Raw genomic sequence first — 18,387 nt, 5'->3', positions numbered from 1 at the left:
CAGAGCACATGAGCTGCCGATTGTACATTTTCATGGCTGTCTGAGTGTAAGGAGTAAGCATGGCTTACTGCGTTAGTCTAGGGTGAGAGTGGCTTTCTGCATGGCTGTTTTACTGCTTGGTTGCTTAGGCTTTCAATTATTCTTCCATTTTCCACAAATATAGAAGCATGAATTTATTTCTTGAATGGTGTCTTTCAAATGATCTATTGAGTCAATACAGGTAGCACACACCTGCAAGCTTGGCACCCAGGAGGCTGAGGCAGGAAGATTGAAAGTATAGAAGGTAGCATGACCTATTAAGCAAGTTCAAGGTTTTCTTAAGTGATAGCAGCACAGTCGAACTCTTGGTTCAATGGATTGAAGTTCTACCCTGGCATTTGTCAGCATTCCAGGTAAGCTAGCTAGACAAGGAGGTTTCTGTTCTGATACCTTGAGTTTGGACCTGAGCTTCCAGAACTGTGTTATAACAACTATTAAGTGTTTTAAGATACATAGCTCACAGTGACAGGCCCTAGGAAAGGCAGACTAGGAGCACATAAAGGCACCTTTAGCCTTTGTGCAAGTGTTTCTGCACCTCTGCTGGGCCATAAGCAACGTGTCTCTTTCATCTTAGCAGCTACTGCCAGCTGCCTTCCCAAGTGGATGCATCAGTTTATCCCCCTACCAGAAGCGCCTGACAGTATTTCCTAATATCCCAGCCACCGACACTTTAGACTTGTCCATTCCTCCCCCAGTCTGATGGTTCAAATCAGTATTTTAAAAATTGCATTCTTCAGATTACCAATAAGGTTGAGTTTTTCATGTTAATTTTCCACTTCAATGACTTCTGTGATTTTTCTCTTTATAAATTCTGCCCATTTGGCTGTTGTGCTATTTGTTTTATTCCTACTAACTTGAAACATTTCTTTATTTCAGGAGATGATCTTATTCACTTTAAAATATTCCTAGTTAAGGGAGAGAACGTTTACACATCAAGCAACTTTGTTGGGCTTAATTGGTTGCCTTTTTTCCCCCCAGCTTCTAGTGAGATGATCAAATGGTATTTATCTGGCCTATTGATATGAGACACCTGTAATTGTAAGAAATTTAAAAAGCAGAGCAGTTAAATATTTATGGGCAGGGGGAATGATGTGAGGCATTTGGGAGCATGTATAGAAGGCGTGTCTAAGAGAGTTTGGAAATCCCTTTAGAAAAAAGGCAGGAACCTCTTGTAAGGTCTTGAAGGGACCTGGGCTTTCTCATACAGTAAAGGTGTGACTGCTGCAGAGTTTTGAATAAAGGATAACTTGAAAAGATCATGTGATGGTGTAATAGAGGGAAAAGAAAAAACAGAGCTAAGAGAGGACTTGGATGAGAAATACATGTCTATGTTCCTGTAATGACCCCAAGGAAGAAGAAAAGGAAGTGATACAAACCAGGATGCCTCTGTGATGAGCTGAGACTTAGAGAGAAGTCTTCCTGCGGATGACTGCCTGTCCAAGCATGATATGCACATTCCTCAGCCTTGGCAAACTGCTTTGGAAGGGACAAAGTGAAAAATCATTTTGGGGTTACACATAGTGTCCAAATTGTGCAAAGCTAATTATGAAAACAGAAGTATACCTTTAACTCCCCAACATGGAGGGCAGAAGCAGTGGATCTTTAGGCGTTTGAGAGCAATCTGGTTTAGAGAGAGAGTTCCAGGACAGCCAGGGATGGACACACACACACACACACACACACACACACACACACACACACACAGAGTCTTTCCATGGATGAATACTGATACATATTTACCAACTTTTGTTTTGCTTCCAATTGACAACATGAAAGAGGGAATTTGCAGATGGAGCTGGTATGTGGGTAGAATAAATACGGCAGCTGAAGCCAGCGTGGACGGAGTTGTCTGAGTTATCTTTTTTTCCTTTTTTTTTTTTTAAAATTAGGTATTTATTTCATTTACATTTCCAATGCTATCCCAAAAGTCCCCCACACCCTCCCACACCCACTCCCCCACCCACCCACTCCCACTTCTTGGCCCTGGTGTTCCCCTGTACTGAGGCATATAAAGTTTGCGTGTCCAATGGGCCTCTCTTTCCAGTGATGGCCGACTAGACCATCTTCTGATACATATGCAGCTAGAGACATGAGCTCCGGGGGGTACTGGTTAGTTCATATTGTTGTTCCACCTATAGGGTTGCAGATCCCTTTAGCTCCTTGGTTACTTTCTCTAGCTTCTCCATTGGGGGCCCTGTGATCCATCCAATAGCTGACTGTGAGCATCCACTTCTTTGTTTGCTAGGCCCCGGCCTAGTCTCACAAGAGACAGCTATATCAGGGTCCTTTCAGCAAAATCTTGCTAGTGTATGCAATGGTGTCAGCGTTTGGAGGCTGATTATGGGATGAACCCCCGGATATGGCAGTCTCTAGATGGTCCATCCTTTTGTCTCAGCTCCAAAATGTGTCTCTGTAACTCCTTCCATGGGTGTTTTGTTTCCGATTCTGAGAAGGGGCAACGTGTCCACACTTTGGTCTTCATTCTTCTTCAGTTTCATGTGTTTAGCAAATTGTATCTTATATCTTGGGTATCCTAAGTTTCTGGGCTAATATCCACTTATCAGTGAGTACATATTGTGTGAGTTCTTTTGTGATTGGGTTACCTCACTCAGGATGATGCCTTCCAGGTCCATCCATTTGCCTAGGAATTTCATAAATTCATTCTTTTTTAATAGCTGAGTAGTACTCCATTGTGTAAATGTGCCACATTTTCTGTATTCATTCCTCTGTTGAGGGGCATCTGGGTTCTTTCCAGCTTCTGGCTATGATAAAGAAGGCTGCTGAGTTATCTTTCTATTGCTGTGATAAACATTGTGACCAAAAGCAACTTGAGGAGGAAAGGTTTAATTTCATCTTATAGCTCCCAGGTCACATCCCATCCCTGAGGGAGCGGGGTGGGTGGGGGGACTCCTGGCAGGAACTGAAGCTGAGATCGTGGTGGAATGATCATTTCTAGCTTGCTCATCTTTCCTACAGCACTCAGAATCACCTGCCCAGGGGTAGTACCACTCAATGTGTTCGGCTCTCCCACATCAATCAAGAAGATGTCCCACAGCCTCTCCTACAGACCAATCCTAAGGAGACATTGCCTTAAGATTCTCTCCTCCCAAGTTACCCTTGATTGTGCCAAGTTGACATAAAAACTAGTCAGAACAGGTGTGAAACAAGTATAAGAAGGCGCCTGTCTGCTCTGGGTGGGCTGTGTTCCAGGAAATGAAGAGGGCATCTGACGATATCTCAGCCTCTGTTGATTACATAGAGAAAGCTGGCAGAATACGAACATTGCTTCAATCAAAGGTGTGTCTGAGTAGATAGACTTCTCAATTTAAAAATTGTGAATATTGCAAACTGATGATCAGTTGGTAAGAGCATAAGAGCACGAGAGGAAGATGACTTGTGGGCTCCTGTGAGGAGAAGTGGGGGTGCAGTAGAATTCGACATTGCTCATGAAAAACCATGACAGAATGCCAGATTTCCTTAATAGGTGTACCTGGCCATTGCTGCAGCCCAGGGAAAGAATGGGTAAATGGGTACTGTGTGAGCTCCATCTCTATGGAGAACAAGTGGCTTCATGATGGCTGATATCAACTATGAGAAGGATGTCTATGTGAGGGATGGGTTAGATACCACTCCTGGGTCTCCCGAAGGCAAAAAAAAAAAAAAAAAAAAAAAAAAAAAAAAAAAAAAAAAAAAAAGTAAAAGCCAATGTCTGGAACATAGGGATGGATCTAGGGTATGGTTCAGTATAAAGAAGAACTGTAACCATCCAGTCATGGAGCAGGCTGCTTGCCCAGAGATTTGGCTTTTCCATCATGTCAGGTGTGTGAGCAGACACTGGTCATTCACTTTCTGGGATACTTTCTCAAGAATCACACACATATCATTTTGTGTTTGACTCTGGAGTCACTTCCGATTTTTTTCCCCTTATGACTTCAGGGCAGTATTATTCTGAGCAGGAAGAAACACACAAAAGAGTGATGCTGTAGCTAACAGGGAAGAGAAATTTGAGGCTAGATCCTGCACTCAAAAAAGAGTAGATCATAGTTGGGTGTGGTAGCCCACACCTGTAATCCCACCACCTGTTAGGTTATGGCAGGAGGACTGTAAGTTCCAGGCCAGCCCATGTAATTTAGTGACAGATTGTCTCAAAAAATAAACTTGAAAAAAAAAGTGTGTGTGTGTGTGTGTGTGTGTGTGTGTGTGTGAGAGAGAGAGAGAGAGAGTGTGTGTGTATGTGTGTGTGTGTGTGTGTGTGTGTGTGTGTGAGAGAGAGAGAGAGAGAGAGAGAGAGAGAGAGACTTTGGATGTGGTGGATTGAATAAGAATGGATTTATAGATTCATATATTTGAATGCTTAGTCATTAGGGAGTGGCACTACTTGAGAGAGTTTAGGAGGCGTGGCTTTATAGAAGTACACGGAAGTGTGTCACTAGGGGCTGGTTTTGAGGTTTCAAAAGCCCAAGCCAGTCCAATGGCTCTGTCTTCCTGCTACCTATGGGTCCGAATGCAGAGCTCTATTGTGATAACGGACTAAACCCATGAAACTGTTAAGCACGTCCCAAATCAGTTTCTCTTATTAAGAGTTGCCTAGGTCATGGTGTCTCTTCCACCACAATGGAACACGAAGACAGGGGAGGTAGAATACCTTCCTAGACTGCACAACAGTTTGGTTCCCAGCCAAGCACACACACAAAGATAACAACTAGGATGACCACAGCGACATCAACACAAGAAGCAATGCTGTCTAGGTGATCAGCTTCTTAGCCCTAAGCATCAGTATCATCTCCAATATGATATATGGTGGCTCAAAACAATCACACTTAAAAGGAGGGTACCAACCAACAAACATCTTTTGTAGGATTTTTGTGTTTTCACCAAGGACAACAACTTCAAAATAGAATATTAGTGATATCCAGGAAAGGGGAGGGCAGTACCCCACATTGGCTCCCTTCCTAAGCTGGGCCTAGGACAGCACTGAGGACCACAGGATAGCAGGCAAATCTTTGAAAGAAGGCCAAAGGCCGTGGAAAAAGTTAAAGAGTTGACCAAGAGGGGAGCAAGAGTGGATTGTGAGTGGGTTGTGGGGGAGGGGTGCTGAAAGAGGAGCATGCGTGCTTTTCTGCATGGGCACTGCCAGTGATCCTTGAGCTGGCTCTCCAAAGACCCGAGAGGGAACCAAGAGACCCAAGCTGTAGAGATAATCTTGCTTTGACTTCCCACTGACCTTGTCAGTTCAGTTTCCCTTCTATTGTCATATGCAGGTACCCTACCAGGTGAAAAGCACTCCCACTTAGCTTTAGGGGAAGAAATAGCTTTAGTAGTGTTTGCATGTATGCCAAATGTCCCTATTTTCAAGGACACAAATAGGAGAATTGAGAATAGATAAGGAGAAGACACCCTGGCCAAAGTTGCTCAGAATTATCAGGGCATCCCAGGGACCTCTGAGGATGATGTGGACTAGCAGGTGCCTGTAACTTCTAGACCAGCCGAGCATCATCTAAGAACCAAGTAGGTATCCTAATGACTTCACGAAGTAAATCCCCTTACAGAATTCAAGACTGAAAAACAAGGCACGCCCCTCCCCCACTAGATGGCACTGAAACGCCTTGTTCGCGATTTTCAAAATGCAGGGAGGAAAAAAAAAAGACAAAAAGAATATGGTGGAGGTGCGTTCCTTTCGACTCACAAGTCCTGCTGTGCAAAGCTGGGTCCCTAGGGCACCCTCTTTTCCCCAGGGCAGCTCTTTATCCCTCAGTGGGGAACCTCGACTTTGGAGAGAGGGTGGAAACCGAAGGGCGAGCTTTAGAATGAAACCTCTAGTATGTGAAGCTGGATGGGAGGCTCCCAGCTTTGCGGCTCTGCCTCACGTGAGAGAAGCAGGGGGCGGGGTAGGGTGGGGATGGATCCTCCAGCTCGGGCCCACCTCTTCAAGGTCTGGAGTCCCGGTCCCACCTCAAAGAGGCCCTGCAGAGGCTAAATCCAGCGGTCATAGGGGGATCACAACAAACCCTATGCCGAGGTTGCCTATAACGCTTCCTCTCCTCCAAAATCAACTGCCTTTTCCACCCCACAGCGATTCTCTTCTGGTCTTGAACGGATCAGTTAGTTGTCCCCTTTTCTTGCCGAAGAGTAAGGACAGGTGTGTGTGTGTGTGTGTGTGTGTGTGTGTGTGTGTGTGTGTGTGTGTGTTGGGGTGTCGGCCGCTGGCTCACGGCTGCTCTCTGCTCAGTTCCAGGTAGAAACGCCAGTAGCTAGCAAGGTAGTGCTTATAGCTTTCTGGGGAAAAACAAAGATCAAACGAATAGGAGACACTAGAGGCGGAAGCCGTGGTGCAGGGGTTCTCTCAGAGCCGGTTAAAGACCGTTCTCTAAGCATTTTCTTCTTTAGAGAACTGTGGCGAATTTTAAGGGACTTTTCCACGGTCAAAAGAGAAACGGGAGACGTAGGCACCAACACTAAATTTATAATAATACACGTAAACATGCTACATATATGTATATGTGCATTAATATGGATGTGATGGAGCCCATACCTACCTAGACACCATTGGCTTGCCTGGCCAAAGAACAAGGCTCAGACATTTCGTGCCTGGAAAATGGTGTGGTTTAACTTTAAGAAGGCTAGAAAAATAAGAGATGAGGCTCACGTTGCACGGATGACATCACTAGCTTTTGGCTGCGCGCTCCGTGTTCTCGGCTGTGGGTTTTAGCCAAGGCTGCAGCGCCTGGAGGCCGAGCGAGTGACAGCGGCTTTCTCGGGCGCCCACACCCGGGCAATGCGATTTCTGGAGCCCCTGGGGCGCAGCTTGGGCTCTCGCTCCTCTCGGGCGTCGCCTGAGCCTGAGAGGCCCGGAAGCCTCTGCAGCTCGAGGAGGTAGGGAGGTGAAGCCGAGGCGCCCAGGCTCCCCCACCCCTCTACCCCCCCGCCCCATTCACCCCAGTGCGGGGAGCCGGATCGCGGGACGCTGAGGCCGGGACGGGATCCTCCACACGAGGCCGAGGGATCCCTGGTCTCGGCACCCGGGTGGGCTGAGAAGAAAATGGTGCAATCTGAGAGCGGCTGACCCCAGCTGGTTAGAGCAAGCGGTGCCGGAGTGCTTGGGCTCAGGTGGCGAAGGGGGCGGGTTGCTTCGAGCAGCCGGGCTCCGGGTTTTCTTCGTGCCCGCAGCATTTTCTCAGCACCTGGGCATCTCGCACGCGGGGCTGCGGAAGGCCAGGTGAAGTGGAGCAGAAGGGACATTGGAGAGGGCCGGGTGCACACACTCCAGGAAGAAGAAGGCGCTGGAGAGAGCCGCATGACACCGGGGAGGCTGGCGGCTGGGCCGGCAGCTCGCCACCCCTGAGCGACCTGTCCATGGTGTTGAAGGAGCTCCGAGCGCTCCGGGTGCGCCCTCCTCTGTGCAGTCCATCCCTAACGCCCGTCAGCTGCCGCCCAGTCTCTGCAAACCCCGGGCCCTGAACAGTCGCGCAACGCCGCCCGAGTGTCCCCGCTGTCCAAAAGCGGGGCTGTCTGAATGGGGAGACCAGGGGCAGGCCATACGGGAGCTCGCGGGCAAAGGCTGGTAGAGACCATGCGTCTGCGGGCAGCTCGCTTCTGAGAGCACCCGTGGGGTCGGCAGGAGTCAAGGACCTACTGGTGATCAGAGGACCCAGGCTTTGAAAAGACCCAACCTGGAAAAGAACAGTTCTGGGCACGCGTCCCCGGCCTTCGGCTGCAGACCGAAAAGGGGAGGAGAGTCCCAGAGAAAGAGATCCAGGCTGCACTCCGGGCAACCGGCCGTGAGCGCAATCCGTCCTTCGGCGAAGTGTCCTCAGATCCCCCTCCCTATCATTCATTCCCAGGAAGCCAGGACTGTCACTCCGGTCAGCAAGCTGCACAGAGAAACCCCAGCAAGCCTCGCCGTGGTCGAGAGCACTTGGTGTTTAGTTTGTGATTGCTGGGCTGCGTGCAGAGGCGGACGGAGGGTTAGGACTGTTGCCCCCTGAACGGTGGGAAGTGGCAGTGCTGAGTTCACCACCGCGAGAGGAGGCTGCACCTGCCCGGAGGATGCTCAGGACCCTGCGGGAGCCTCTCCGGATCAGAACTTTTTAGGCTGCCCGCCTCTACTCCCGCAGTCCCCCAGCCGTGTACCCGCAGGTGGGGGCCGAGGGGGGCGCCGCGGCGCAGATTCCCTCCCGTACCCACCCCTAGCTCGGCCGCCCGCCGCTTTGTTCCGGGCGCGCGGAGGGAAGGCGAGGCTGCGGCGGATCATGCCCATGGTGTAGCCGCCAAGCGGAGGCATGGCTGCCGGAAGGTTACTGCTCTATACGGGGCTTTCGCTAGCGCTCTGCGCCCTCGGCATGTTGGCTGTGGCCATCTGCTCCGACCACTGGTACGAGACGGACGCCAGGAAGCACAGGGACAGGTGCAAGGCCTTCAACACCCGCCGGGTCGACCCCGGCTTCATTTACAACAACAACAACAACTTGCCTCTGCGCGCCAGCCGCTCGCGCCTGGACCGCTGGGAGGGCAAACTCCTCCGGGCCCGGAATCGCCGGCAGCTGTTCGCTATGAGCCCCGCGGACGAGTGCAGCCGCCAATATAACTCCACTAACATGGGCCTCTGGAGGAAGTGCCACCGGCAGGGCTTCGACCCGGAGATCGCCGCCCTCATACGGAAAGGTAAGCTCGAGGCGCGAGGCGTGGCGCTGCAGAGAGCCAGGCACTCTAGGTAGGCCCTGCAGCCCCTTGCTTCTCCTGGTGGCCACAGGCTATGGCATCTCCTGGTTTCTGAGTGGTCCAGTTAGCCAGGCCTGGCTGAACCTTGGCGTGGGCAGAACTTGCCTCTCCATAGCTGATTGTGGTAAAGGCTTCACTATGTTGGCTCACCTGCTGTCTTGCTCTTATGGGTCGGGATTCGTATGCATTTTCCTAGGCCAGGGTTTTGCTTTTTTTAAAAACCAGATAATGGCTTCATCAACCTCTGGGAAGGAAGGGAATCTCCAATGTTGTGTTTCTAGAGGAAACTCTAGATGTGTCAGGGCTAACTGGCTCCAAATTTTAATCCCTGTTTTTAGATGTTGAACTGATTTGATCAAAGGAAACTGGGGATGGGGGATGTCTCCTGCAGGAGACACTATGCACACCAGAAACATTTAGTTAGTAAGGCACTGTTAGAAGTCATGGTGTAGCTATTGGTCATATAAACACCAATACATTACAGCCTCTGCCTTGTAGGAGCCCAAAGCAGGTAGCCAGCAGCATTCCATTACAGTTCTTTATTTCATCTTCTGGAGCAGTGGTTGACAGAGTGACGGTGAGCAGTGAATACCAGCAGTCTAATACGCACAAAAAAGTAACACAAAAGTGGGACTATCAGAAGGAAAGAAATGACCATTTTCAGGTTTATATAAAACACTCAAGGTGCATAAAACAGAAAACAAGCAAATATCTGCTAATACCACTTGATATTTGAATATGATCACATGCATTGAAAAGTCTGCTTATGTGATACAATTTGTAAATCCTATATGGTTTATATGCTTGAAAACAACCTATCTCATCAGCCTACTGAAATACTGTTTGATGTGATGCGCTTTAATGTCTTCTGAGGATACCCCTCTATGATGGCTGCAGTCTGGGAAGATGTGTAGATCTTAGACCTTGCTTCTCTCCTCATGTGTCACTCTCTTCAACCAGTGAGTGGTTGACAACTGTGCTAATATTTGCAAATGTGCTTTGAAGCCAAGACATAAAGTGACTCTTAATGTCTCATATCGCCATGAAGTTTACTGATGTTTTAAAATGCTGAGACAACTGATGTACCTTGATTTATAAAAGTGTTGAGGTTGTTCAGAAGAAACTGTTAATTTGAAAACACACGCGTGCACACACAACAGCAGCAACAACCAGCTATGTAAGAATGGTTAGTGGGTATGGTTCAGGAGGCCATTTCACAGTTAGGAGGGGAGGAAGAGCCATTGGAAAGAGAAAGAGTGAGTGTCCATCTTGGCATTTATTGCATAGCTTCTTGGGAATGACCAGGGATGCCAGTTTTAAGCACGGACATGTTGATGCTGACAGGCATCCCACCTGCTTCTGGATGAGGCTTGTATTAGTGTGGCTTGACCTAGGTGGGACTCCGCAACTTTGTAAGAGTGTATAGGGTTATGCTGCTTGACTGAGAGTCAGGAAAACGAGAGGAGGCAGAATTATTTCTCCACAAGGGGGACTTTGTAAACATTTTCAGATTGATGGTTTTATTTTATCTGTTTTCCGTTTTCTTTAAAATGGAAATGATAGGTAGCTAGCTGAACCATTGGGGAGAACTGCTAATAATGACTGGTGAGCTCTGACAAGAATTGTTGAAGGACATTATTAAATTTCCTTCCTTGAACCTTCTAGAACAAGACAGGTTTTCTATATCTGGTATTGGTTTACCCCACTTAGAGAAAGAGGAAAATGGGATTTGTAGCTTTTGGTGTCTCCAGTCAGGCCTCTGATTCCATCTTGTCTGCCTGGCAATCTGACTAGAGAGGTTGACTTGGTCTGTGCAGCAGAGGGACTGGTTACCATAGTGACACGTTCTTCCGGTGAAGCTGGAAACATAGTGACAGGGGAAGGGATAGGGAAGAATGAACAACATTTTGACTTTATATCGACTGATTTTTAATTGCAACAACAGAATATGGACACCCACAGCAGGGGGATTGAATACAATGATACCCAGAGTTGGCAGGGCATTGTATTTCACTTGAACTAATGGAAATGCTGTCCCTCATCACCTCAAATACAGCAATCACTGTCAGCTGCAAGCACTCGCTCACCATGGCCGTTTCTGTCCTTTTGGCATTCCTGTTAGGCATTATTGAGATAGATGGCATGCTGGCTTTACAAATCCCGAGAGACCTAAGGTCACCATCTTCATTTTTTAACCTCATAACACCATCTTCAAAACCCAGAGCTTCCCTTTCCCAGCAGCAGCAGACACATGTTGGAACCAAGCTCATTTCATATTAATAGACTCTGGAGGCAATTCTAATAACCCATAGAAAGCAATTTCTAGAATTAACCAGCATTTATCCTAGAATGGTGAATTTTATATGGAAGTTAAAATTGATACTTCTCAATTTAAATTTAGGAAATCTTAAGGAAGGTCATTTATATCATATTATTCACTAGGAGCCCCAAAGAGAACTTAGACCTTTATCTTTTTGGGGAACATCTTCTTTTACAACCGTGGGAGATATATTTTGGGCAAAGGAAAAGGAAATCTGAGAAAAAGTTATTTAAAGTCTATTTAAATTTTTATGGAAAAAAGTGAGTTGCGTCTTAATGATCCTGTTGCTCTAAAGGAGTGGCTCTCAGCCTCTAGGTCATAGCCCCTCTTGGGGTCACATATCAGATATCCTGCATATCAGATATTTACATTATGATTCATAACCCTAGCAAAGTCACAGTTATGAACTAGCAACAACATAATTTTATGGTTAGGGGTCACCACAGCACGAGGAGCTGTGTTAAAGGGTCACAGCACCAGGAAGGTTAAGAAGCACTGCCCTAAAGGGTTCTGTCATTTCTTAACTTCTTAACTCAGTCCTTGCATCCAAAGTGTTGCTTGTGCCTTTGAAAGGAGACAAAACCACCAAGTGAATGGAACAGCTGAAGCCAACCTGTATCAGACAGGACGATGAAATATCTTGGATTCGTGTCTTTCTCTGGAATCCATTCTTTTTGATGCCCCATGCCATGCTGTGCACATCAGTGTGTATTTCTGGCAATGGCACTTGTTTCCTTATTGAGCTGAAAGTTCCTGGAAGGCAAGCAAGACACACATTTGTAACGCATTTTCACCAGAGGCCTAGGTTCTTGGGAAAGACCTCATAAAAATCAGGATTATTAATGTGTCTATTCAGAGCCAATTATAGTTATGGAAATACTTGTGTGGAAATACTTGTGTGGAAATACGAACAACAGATAAGTTGGGAAATCATGATTAAAAAAACCAAACTATTGTGACTATGAGTCCAGGTTAATATTGTAACAGATGCTAAATGAGACACCAATTATTTTATTTTATTTTATTTATTTATTTATTTTTTTGTGCAAGAGCTTTGCCAAGGAATAAGGGAGACACCCAATTCCTTTTGGGTAACATATGCCGCTGAACAGACACACATTATGCAAAGTCATTATTTTCCACTTTAGATAAGATTTTAATTATTCTTTTCTCGGAGGTCAGACTGAGTATGGGGTGTATAGCAAGGATTGATTAGTTCAAATTTCCAAATGATTTTGTCAATATGAGTCTTATGTCCTCTTGCTTCTAAACCTCATTCTGGTCTTTCAGAAAGGTCAGCGCAGGGTGCTGGGGGCAGATCAATAGCAAGACCAATTTCTGAAGCTCAAGTGATATCCAGGTAGCTCTAGGTAAGGCTTATTTCAAGGAACATTTTATTTCTTTGGTTTGTACTGAAGTGCTAAATTTGTGGAATTTGAAAGAAGCAGATATTTAGCTGATATTTACTTTTTATTTTATTTTTCTTTTGAGATAAGGTCCCACATTGTAGCCTTGGCTGGAACTCACTAATGTAGACCAGGCTAGTTTCAAACTTAAAGACAGCTGCCTGTGTTTGCCTCTGAAGTGCTAGAAGCCGCCATGCCCCGCCTTTAACCGATCAAGAACTTTTATTGTTTTAAAATTTGCTTTAAAATAGACTTTGGTCCCAGGAGTTTTCATGGTCATGAAGTGGTTGTACTTTGAAAATTATTTTAATGGAACATTGTGCATATTTAAATTTTAATGTTGTAATCAGAAAATACTTAGCATAAACATTCGTGTTATGTGATGACTTGACTCACAGTTCTAGGATGAGCGATGAGTGAGACCTGGCCCTAGAGTTCATAGATGGTTAGTGCCACAGAGAATACATCACAACTACTGAATGACAGAGCAGCTACAGAAAGATCCAGAAGAACACAGAGGAGGTGACCGTAGCTCCTTTCCATGGAGGGTGAGAGGGGCATGGGAGTTGGCACTAGAAATGAATTCCCCACGAAATGAAATCTGAGCAAGGTTCTGATGGAGTGTGGGTGAGGAAGGATGTTCAGACAAAGGGGCTGCAATTGGCAGAGCTGTGGAGGTGTGAGACAGCACTTGGCCCTGTGAGAGCTGATTTCTGAGTTGAGGGGAGGAACAGAGCAGGAGCCAGAGTGCAGGCAAGGACCAAATCCAGGAGTTTGTTTATCAAAATCCCCAGAGCTGGACTACCATGTGCTCCTAGTTGAGTATAAAAGAACCACAGGTAGGTGAAATTAAAACTTTTCATTTCCTTGGTTGCATGGAATTACAGATATTCAGTGGCCACACGGGGTTGCTGTTTGGGGGCTGTGCAGACTATGGTGAAGGCTCCCCCCATCAGAGAAAGTTCTGTTGGACAGACAGCTCTGCACAGAGCTTAGAGCTTCTGAAAAGAACAAGTTGTATCTCAGAGGAGGATAATTACATGGTCATTTGGGTGTAAATGTCAGCGTATTACTTTACAGTTTAGGAAACTTTCTGCTTCTTGAAAATGTTGGGCTTTCGTTAGGGTCATATCTGCTATTTTGTTAATTTTCTAGCATCAGTTCACACAATTTGTATAGCTTCACTTCTTCCCCAATTTCACACACACACACACACACACACACACACACACACACACACACACACACCAATCTACGAAGCAGGCATAGTGTCTTCCTTCCCATAGTCCCAACTCTTGGGAGGCTGAGGCAAGTGAGTTTAAGGCCAACCTGGGCTACATAGTGAGTTTGAAGCCAGCATGGTGTACAGAGTGAGGCTGTATCTAAAAATTTTTTTTCCAAAGTTTTCACTCAATAATAACAATCAAACTTGACACAAGGTACTTGTCTTAAGGCTTCATATATATGTATTAATTTATTGTTTTTAATAACCCAATGTGGTTGATATTCTTTTCTTTTCTTTTCTTTTTCTTCTTGGCTTTTCGAGATAGGGTTTCTCTGTGTAGCCCTGGCTGTCCTGGAACTCACTCTGTAGATCAGGCTGGCCTCGAACTCAGAAATCCTCCTGCCTCTGCCTCCCAAGTGCTGGGATTAAAGGCATGTGCCACCACTGCCCGGCTCATGGTTGATATTCTTATTCTTCTTATTTTTTTGAGAATTTTATATGAGAGTACTATGTTTACATAATTTTCACTCCTCCCTCTCCTCACTCCTATTGTGTGAAATATTAAAAAACAGTCCACGATATGCTGGCAGTGCACCTGTGGCAGGCAGGCCCACCTGTTCTCACCTCAGCAGAGTCTCTGACCCGGAGCTCCAAAAGCTCCCCACCCAGCTTGCCAAGTTTCCACTGGTGGGTCATTGCCATGCCAACCCCATGCTCCCAAATTCTCATAGCGTGTTGGGGTACACTTCTTGCAAACCCATGCTTTGCGGCCACTGTACCTTTCTCTCCAGAACCCAGTTGAGTCGCTGCATGAAGGAAAACACACAAACTTAGTTCAGATACAACAGGTAACTCAATCATTGGGCTCAGCAACTAGCATTCTAATTTTGTAAGCTATCCTAAATATAATTCTTCCGGTGGCAAATCCTGGCAGATCTGTCATCTAAACTGGGGGCCTCTTGTTAGCTACATTTTGTCCTCCAAGTTCACCCCATTCAAAAGCAAGACACCTTTTTCTGCCGGGCAGTGGTGGCGCACACCTTTAATCCCAGCAGTTGGGAGGCAGAGGCAGGCAGATTTTCTGAGTTCGAGGCCAGCCTGGTCTACAGAGTGAGTTCCAGGACAGCCAGGGCTATACAGAGAAACCCTGTCTCAAAAAACCAAAAACAAAAAACCCAAAAAACCAAAACAACAACAACAACCCCTCCCAAAAAAACCAAAACAAACAAAAAACCCAAAACAAACAAACAAACAAACAAACCCACCTTTTTCTACCTCTCCTCTCTCCTCTCCCACCTGGAAGTCCCACTTACTCTTGGCCCAGTGATTGGTTCCTAGAAATCTTTATTCATTAGGGGAAGGTTTACAGGAAGTGACCTGAGTACCTGATTCACTCCTCATCCCAGGCAGCCCCTCTTGGGGAAGCTGAATTAGCATCAAAATACAAACAGAACCCGGGCTAGCCACAATACTCTCTAACTATTCCCCTGTCAGCCCATTCCTCCTTGGATTCCTAATCTCTTCAATTATTGTTGCATACACATATCACACATATCCCTATATCTCTCTCTCTCTCACACACACACACGCACACACTCTACTGAGTCCACCAGTGGTGTTCATATGTACAGCATTTAGGATGCTGTAACCACTTGGGATGTATATCATATGGGGGGGCATTCTGATTCTCCCTTTCACAGTGGCCATTGGCTGCCTATAGCTCGTTATCTTTACGGGAGGTGTTGCTCTCTAAAATTTCCCCCATTCATGTGGCATATTGACCGCTCTGGTTATCATGTGGGTCTTGTTTATGCAACCTAATTGTTGAGAGTTCATGGGTATAGAAATTACTAATATTATTTTTAATTCTCATTTTATAGTGGAAGGGACCAAGGCTCACAAAGTTATATAATTTGTTAAATTTCTTGGGGGAGTGAATGAAGGATTTAAATTCTGGCTCTAGATATGAGAACTGATTTACCTGCTTTGTCTCCATGGATTCTGGACAGGTGGAGAAAAAAAAATAGCACATTGATTCCTTAAATTGAAAGAAAGAAAGAAAGGAAGAAAGAAAGAAAGAAAGGCAGACCTCTAGGGTTTCTATTCTACATTAAAGAAATTAAGATGTCCCACACATCTTTCCATAGGACTTTTTACAGATCTTGTTGTGTTTTTGGTCTTCATTTTGTACAGTGTCACAAATACTGAAGGTTTACAGGCACAAAAGACATGACCATTCAGCATCTTTTGTGGAGCCTATGGCCTGGACGGCAAGTACAATGCTGGACAAGTGGGTAGAGAGAGAAAACATACTTATCAATACACAATGATAAGCAAATCAGTGTCTCATTTAGCAAAAAGTAGTATGTGTCATAAAGATGAAGTCTGTCCCTAGGAGGCACAAGGTAAGAATGAGTTAGCACAAGGGGAAATAGTTCTATTGATTTTAATCTTGTGGTATGAGCAGACTTTGAATGCTCTGGGAAAAAGGGGAGGCAAATCTTATGTAGGTAGGAGAAGGTCCCACAGTCCTGAAGGGCAGGGTCTAAGGTACACATAGGCCTCTGCTTACCAGTTGATTAAAAAATTTAAACCGGAGATAGTCCTGTTTATAGCAACCCACAGAGACACTCCTCATCTTTGGGGTTTGTGTACACAGGTCGTAGGTCAACCACAGATGTTTTTCTGGAGGAGACCTCTACCTTGTTTTTTTTTAATACTCATTCACTTGTGTGGAGTGCTTACCGTGTCACACTGTATGCGTGGAAGTCAGAGTAAAACTCTGAAACCAGTTCTCTCTTGCCATCTGGATGTGGGTTTTAGAAACTGAACTCAGGTCAACAGGCTTGTGTAGTAAGTGCCTTTACTAGCTGAGCCGTCTTTCTGGTCCTGTTCTTGAGACTGGAGCCCTCTCCGGGACATGGAGTTCACTGATTAGGCCAGGCTAGGCTAACTGGCCACCAAGCCCCAGGGGCCTTCCTGCTTCTGCTTCTGCTTCCCCAGTGTTGGAATTGCAAGCACATGCTACTGTGTCTGGCTGTCTATGTGAGTGCTAGGCATAGAAGTCAGGCTTTCGTGAGTGTGTGTGTGTGTGTGTGTGTGTGTGTGTGTGTGCGTGTGAGTTTGTGTAAGTAAAGCACTTTGCCAATTGGGAGACCTTCCTAGCCCCCATATGGTTTGCACGTGTGGCATAAATCACTGTGCTTATCTGTTGCATGCATGTCTATATGCAATAAGAAAACAGACTCTTAGTGACACTCTTCTGCCTTGGTAGTTCCCAAACACAGGTAACCTGGAGAGGTGAAGATTAGGCAGGGTACTTTGTGATTTGGGTACAACATTTGGGGGTTCATGGGTAGTGCAAAAGTGTATCTGAACCCCACTGTGTTCAGAAAAATTTGCTAGATGTTTGGAATGTGTGTAGAAAACGAGGTGGTTTGGGATGGGACAAAGGTGCCGTGATCCTTGTCCGAGAGGAGCTCATCGTTTGGCTCACTTTCCCAAGATGATCGTCACATGTGGGTGGCTCAGGCTTTCCCTTTAGAGCTCATAGTAGTATCAACTGGATCAGCAATCAGTTGGTCAGGGAATGCTGGGGTGTACTCTTTTTATTGACTCAACAAAGTCAAGAGCCTTCGTTCTGTCCTAGAAGGTCAGTTTACTTATTCTTTTACTGGTGGATCGGTAAAGATCAATGAGAAGATTGAGTCTGTATGTTTCACTTGAATTGTCAGTTAAAAATATTTCCCCCCTTTCTGCTATCAGTAGGCAGGCCCAGGCTTGAAGGCAGAATGTTGTACACAGTCTGGGTTGGTGTGACCAATTTCCTCCCCCTCTCCCTCTCCCTCCTCCTCCCCCTCCCCCTCCCCCTCTCCCTCCCCTCCCCCTCTCCCTCCCCCTCCCCCTCTCCCTCCCCCTCCCTCCCTCTCCTTCTCCCTCTCATTCATATAGTATAGATGCAAATATTTATAAGATTAATTGCTCCAAATAATATGTATAGAGAGGAAGAAGAACATGGCTTGACAGATGCTTTGCAGATGAAATGAAGTAAAAAAAAATAATTGTTTTCCTATTTTTGGACTTTTGTTTTTGGTAGTGCAAAAATCCTCTCTCCTCTGCCTTACTTTCTCCCTGAGTACATGTGTGTGTGTGTGTGTTAATGTATATGCAGGTATGTATATGTGTGTGTAAGTCAGTGGTCAACTTTGTTTGAGACACGGTCCCTCATTGAGACCTGGGATTCTCAGATAGGCTAGGCTGGCTGGTGCCAGTGAGAGCCAAAGATGCACTTGTCTTGGCCTCCCCAGGGCTAGGATTATACACACACTGCTCTGCTGAGCTTTTTAGTGGGGGCTGAGGATTGAACTCGTGTCGTCATGCTTGTACACCAAGCACATGAACATCTGAGCCATCCATCTCCTATGCCCTGAGAGTGCTTGCATTCTTAGGGAACATCTTCCCATCAGGTGTAAAAGAATGATTTGGGGTTCTAGAAACTCCAGTCCTTCTACATCAGCATGATAAAAACGCTGAATTTAGATAGAGGATAGATATGTGGTTGAAAGGAGAGGAATAGGAAAATGGGAGTGGGGAAGGGGGAGCAGGAAGACAAAGTGCAGAGAGGAAGAGGAAGTCTCTGAAGGCATTGGTTGAAGTGCTAACTTGTAGTAGGAAGAGGC

At 46.0% G+C, this 18,387-nt stretch overlaps 1 protein-coding gene across 1 annotated transcript in view; it reads left to right on the top strand.

Annotated features, from left to right (window-relative positions):
* The first annotated feature begins 6,635 nt into the window (after positions 1 to 6,635).
* Tmem178b (transmembrane protein 178B) overlaps positions 6,636 to 18,387 on the top strand; it is a 372,060-nt gene continuing 360,308 nt past the window's right edge. Inside the window, exon 1 of the mRNA XM_021165807.3 lies at positions 6,636 to 8,700. Coding sequence (XP_021021466.1) covers positions 8,319 to 8,700 — 382 coding nt within the window. The 5' untranslated portion in view covers positions 6,636 to 8,318. The remainder of the gene's footprint in view (positions 8,701 to 18,387) is intronic.

The sequence above is a fragment of the Mus caroli genome, unplaced genomic scaffold (assembly GCF_978045245.1).
Source record: "Mus caroli unplaced genomic scaffold, Mus_caroli_1 scaffold_7, whole genome shotgun sequence".
NCBI lineage: Eukaryota > Metazoa > Chordata > Mammalia > Rodentia > Muridae > Mus > Mus caroli.
The sequence above is the reverse complement of the archived record's forward strand: the minus strand, read 5'-3'. Positions and strand labels throughout refer to the sequence as shown.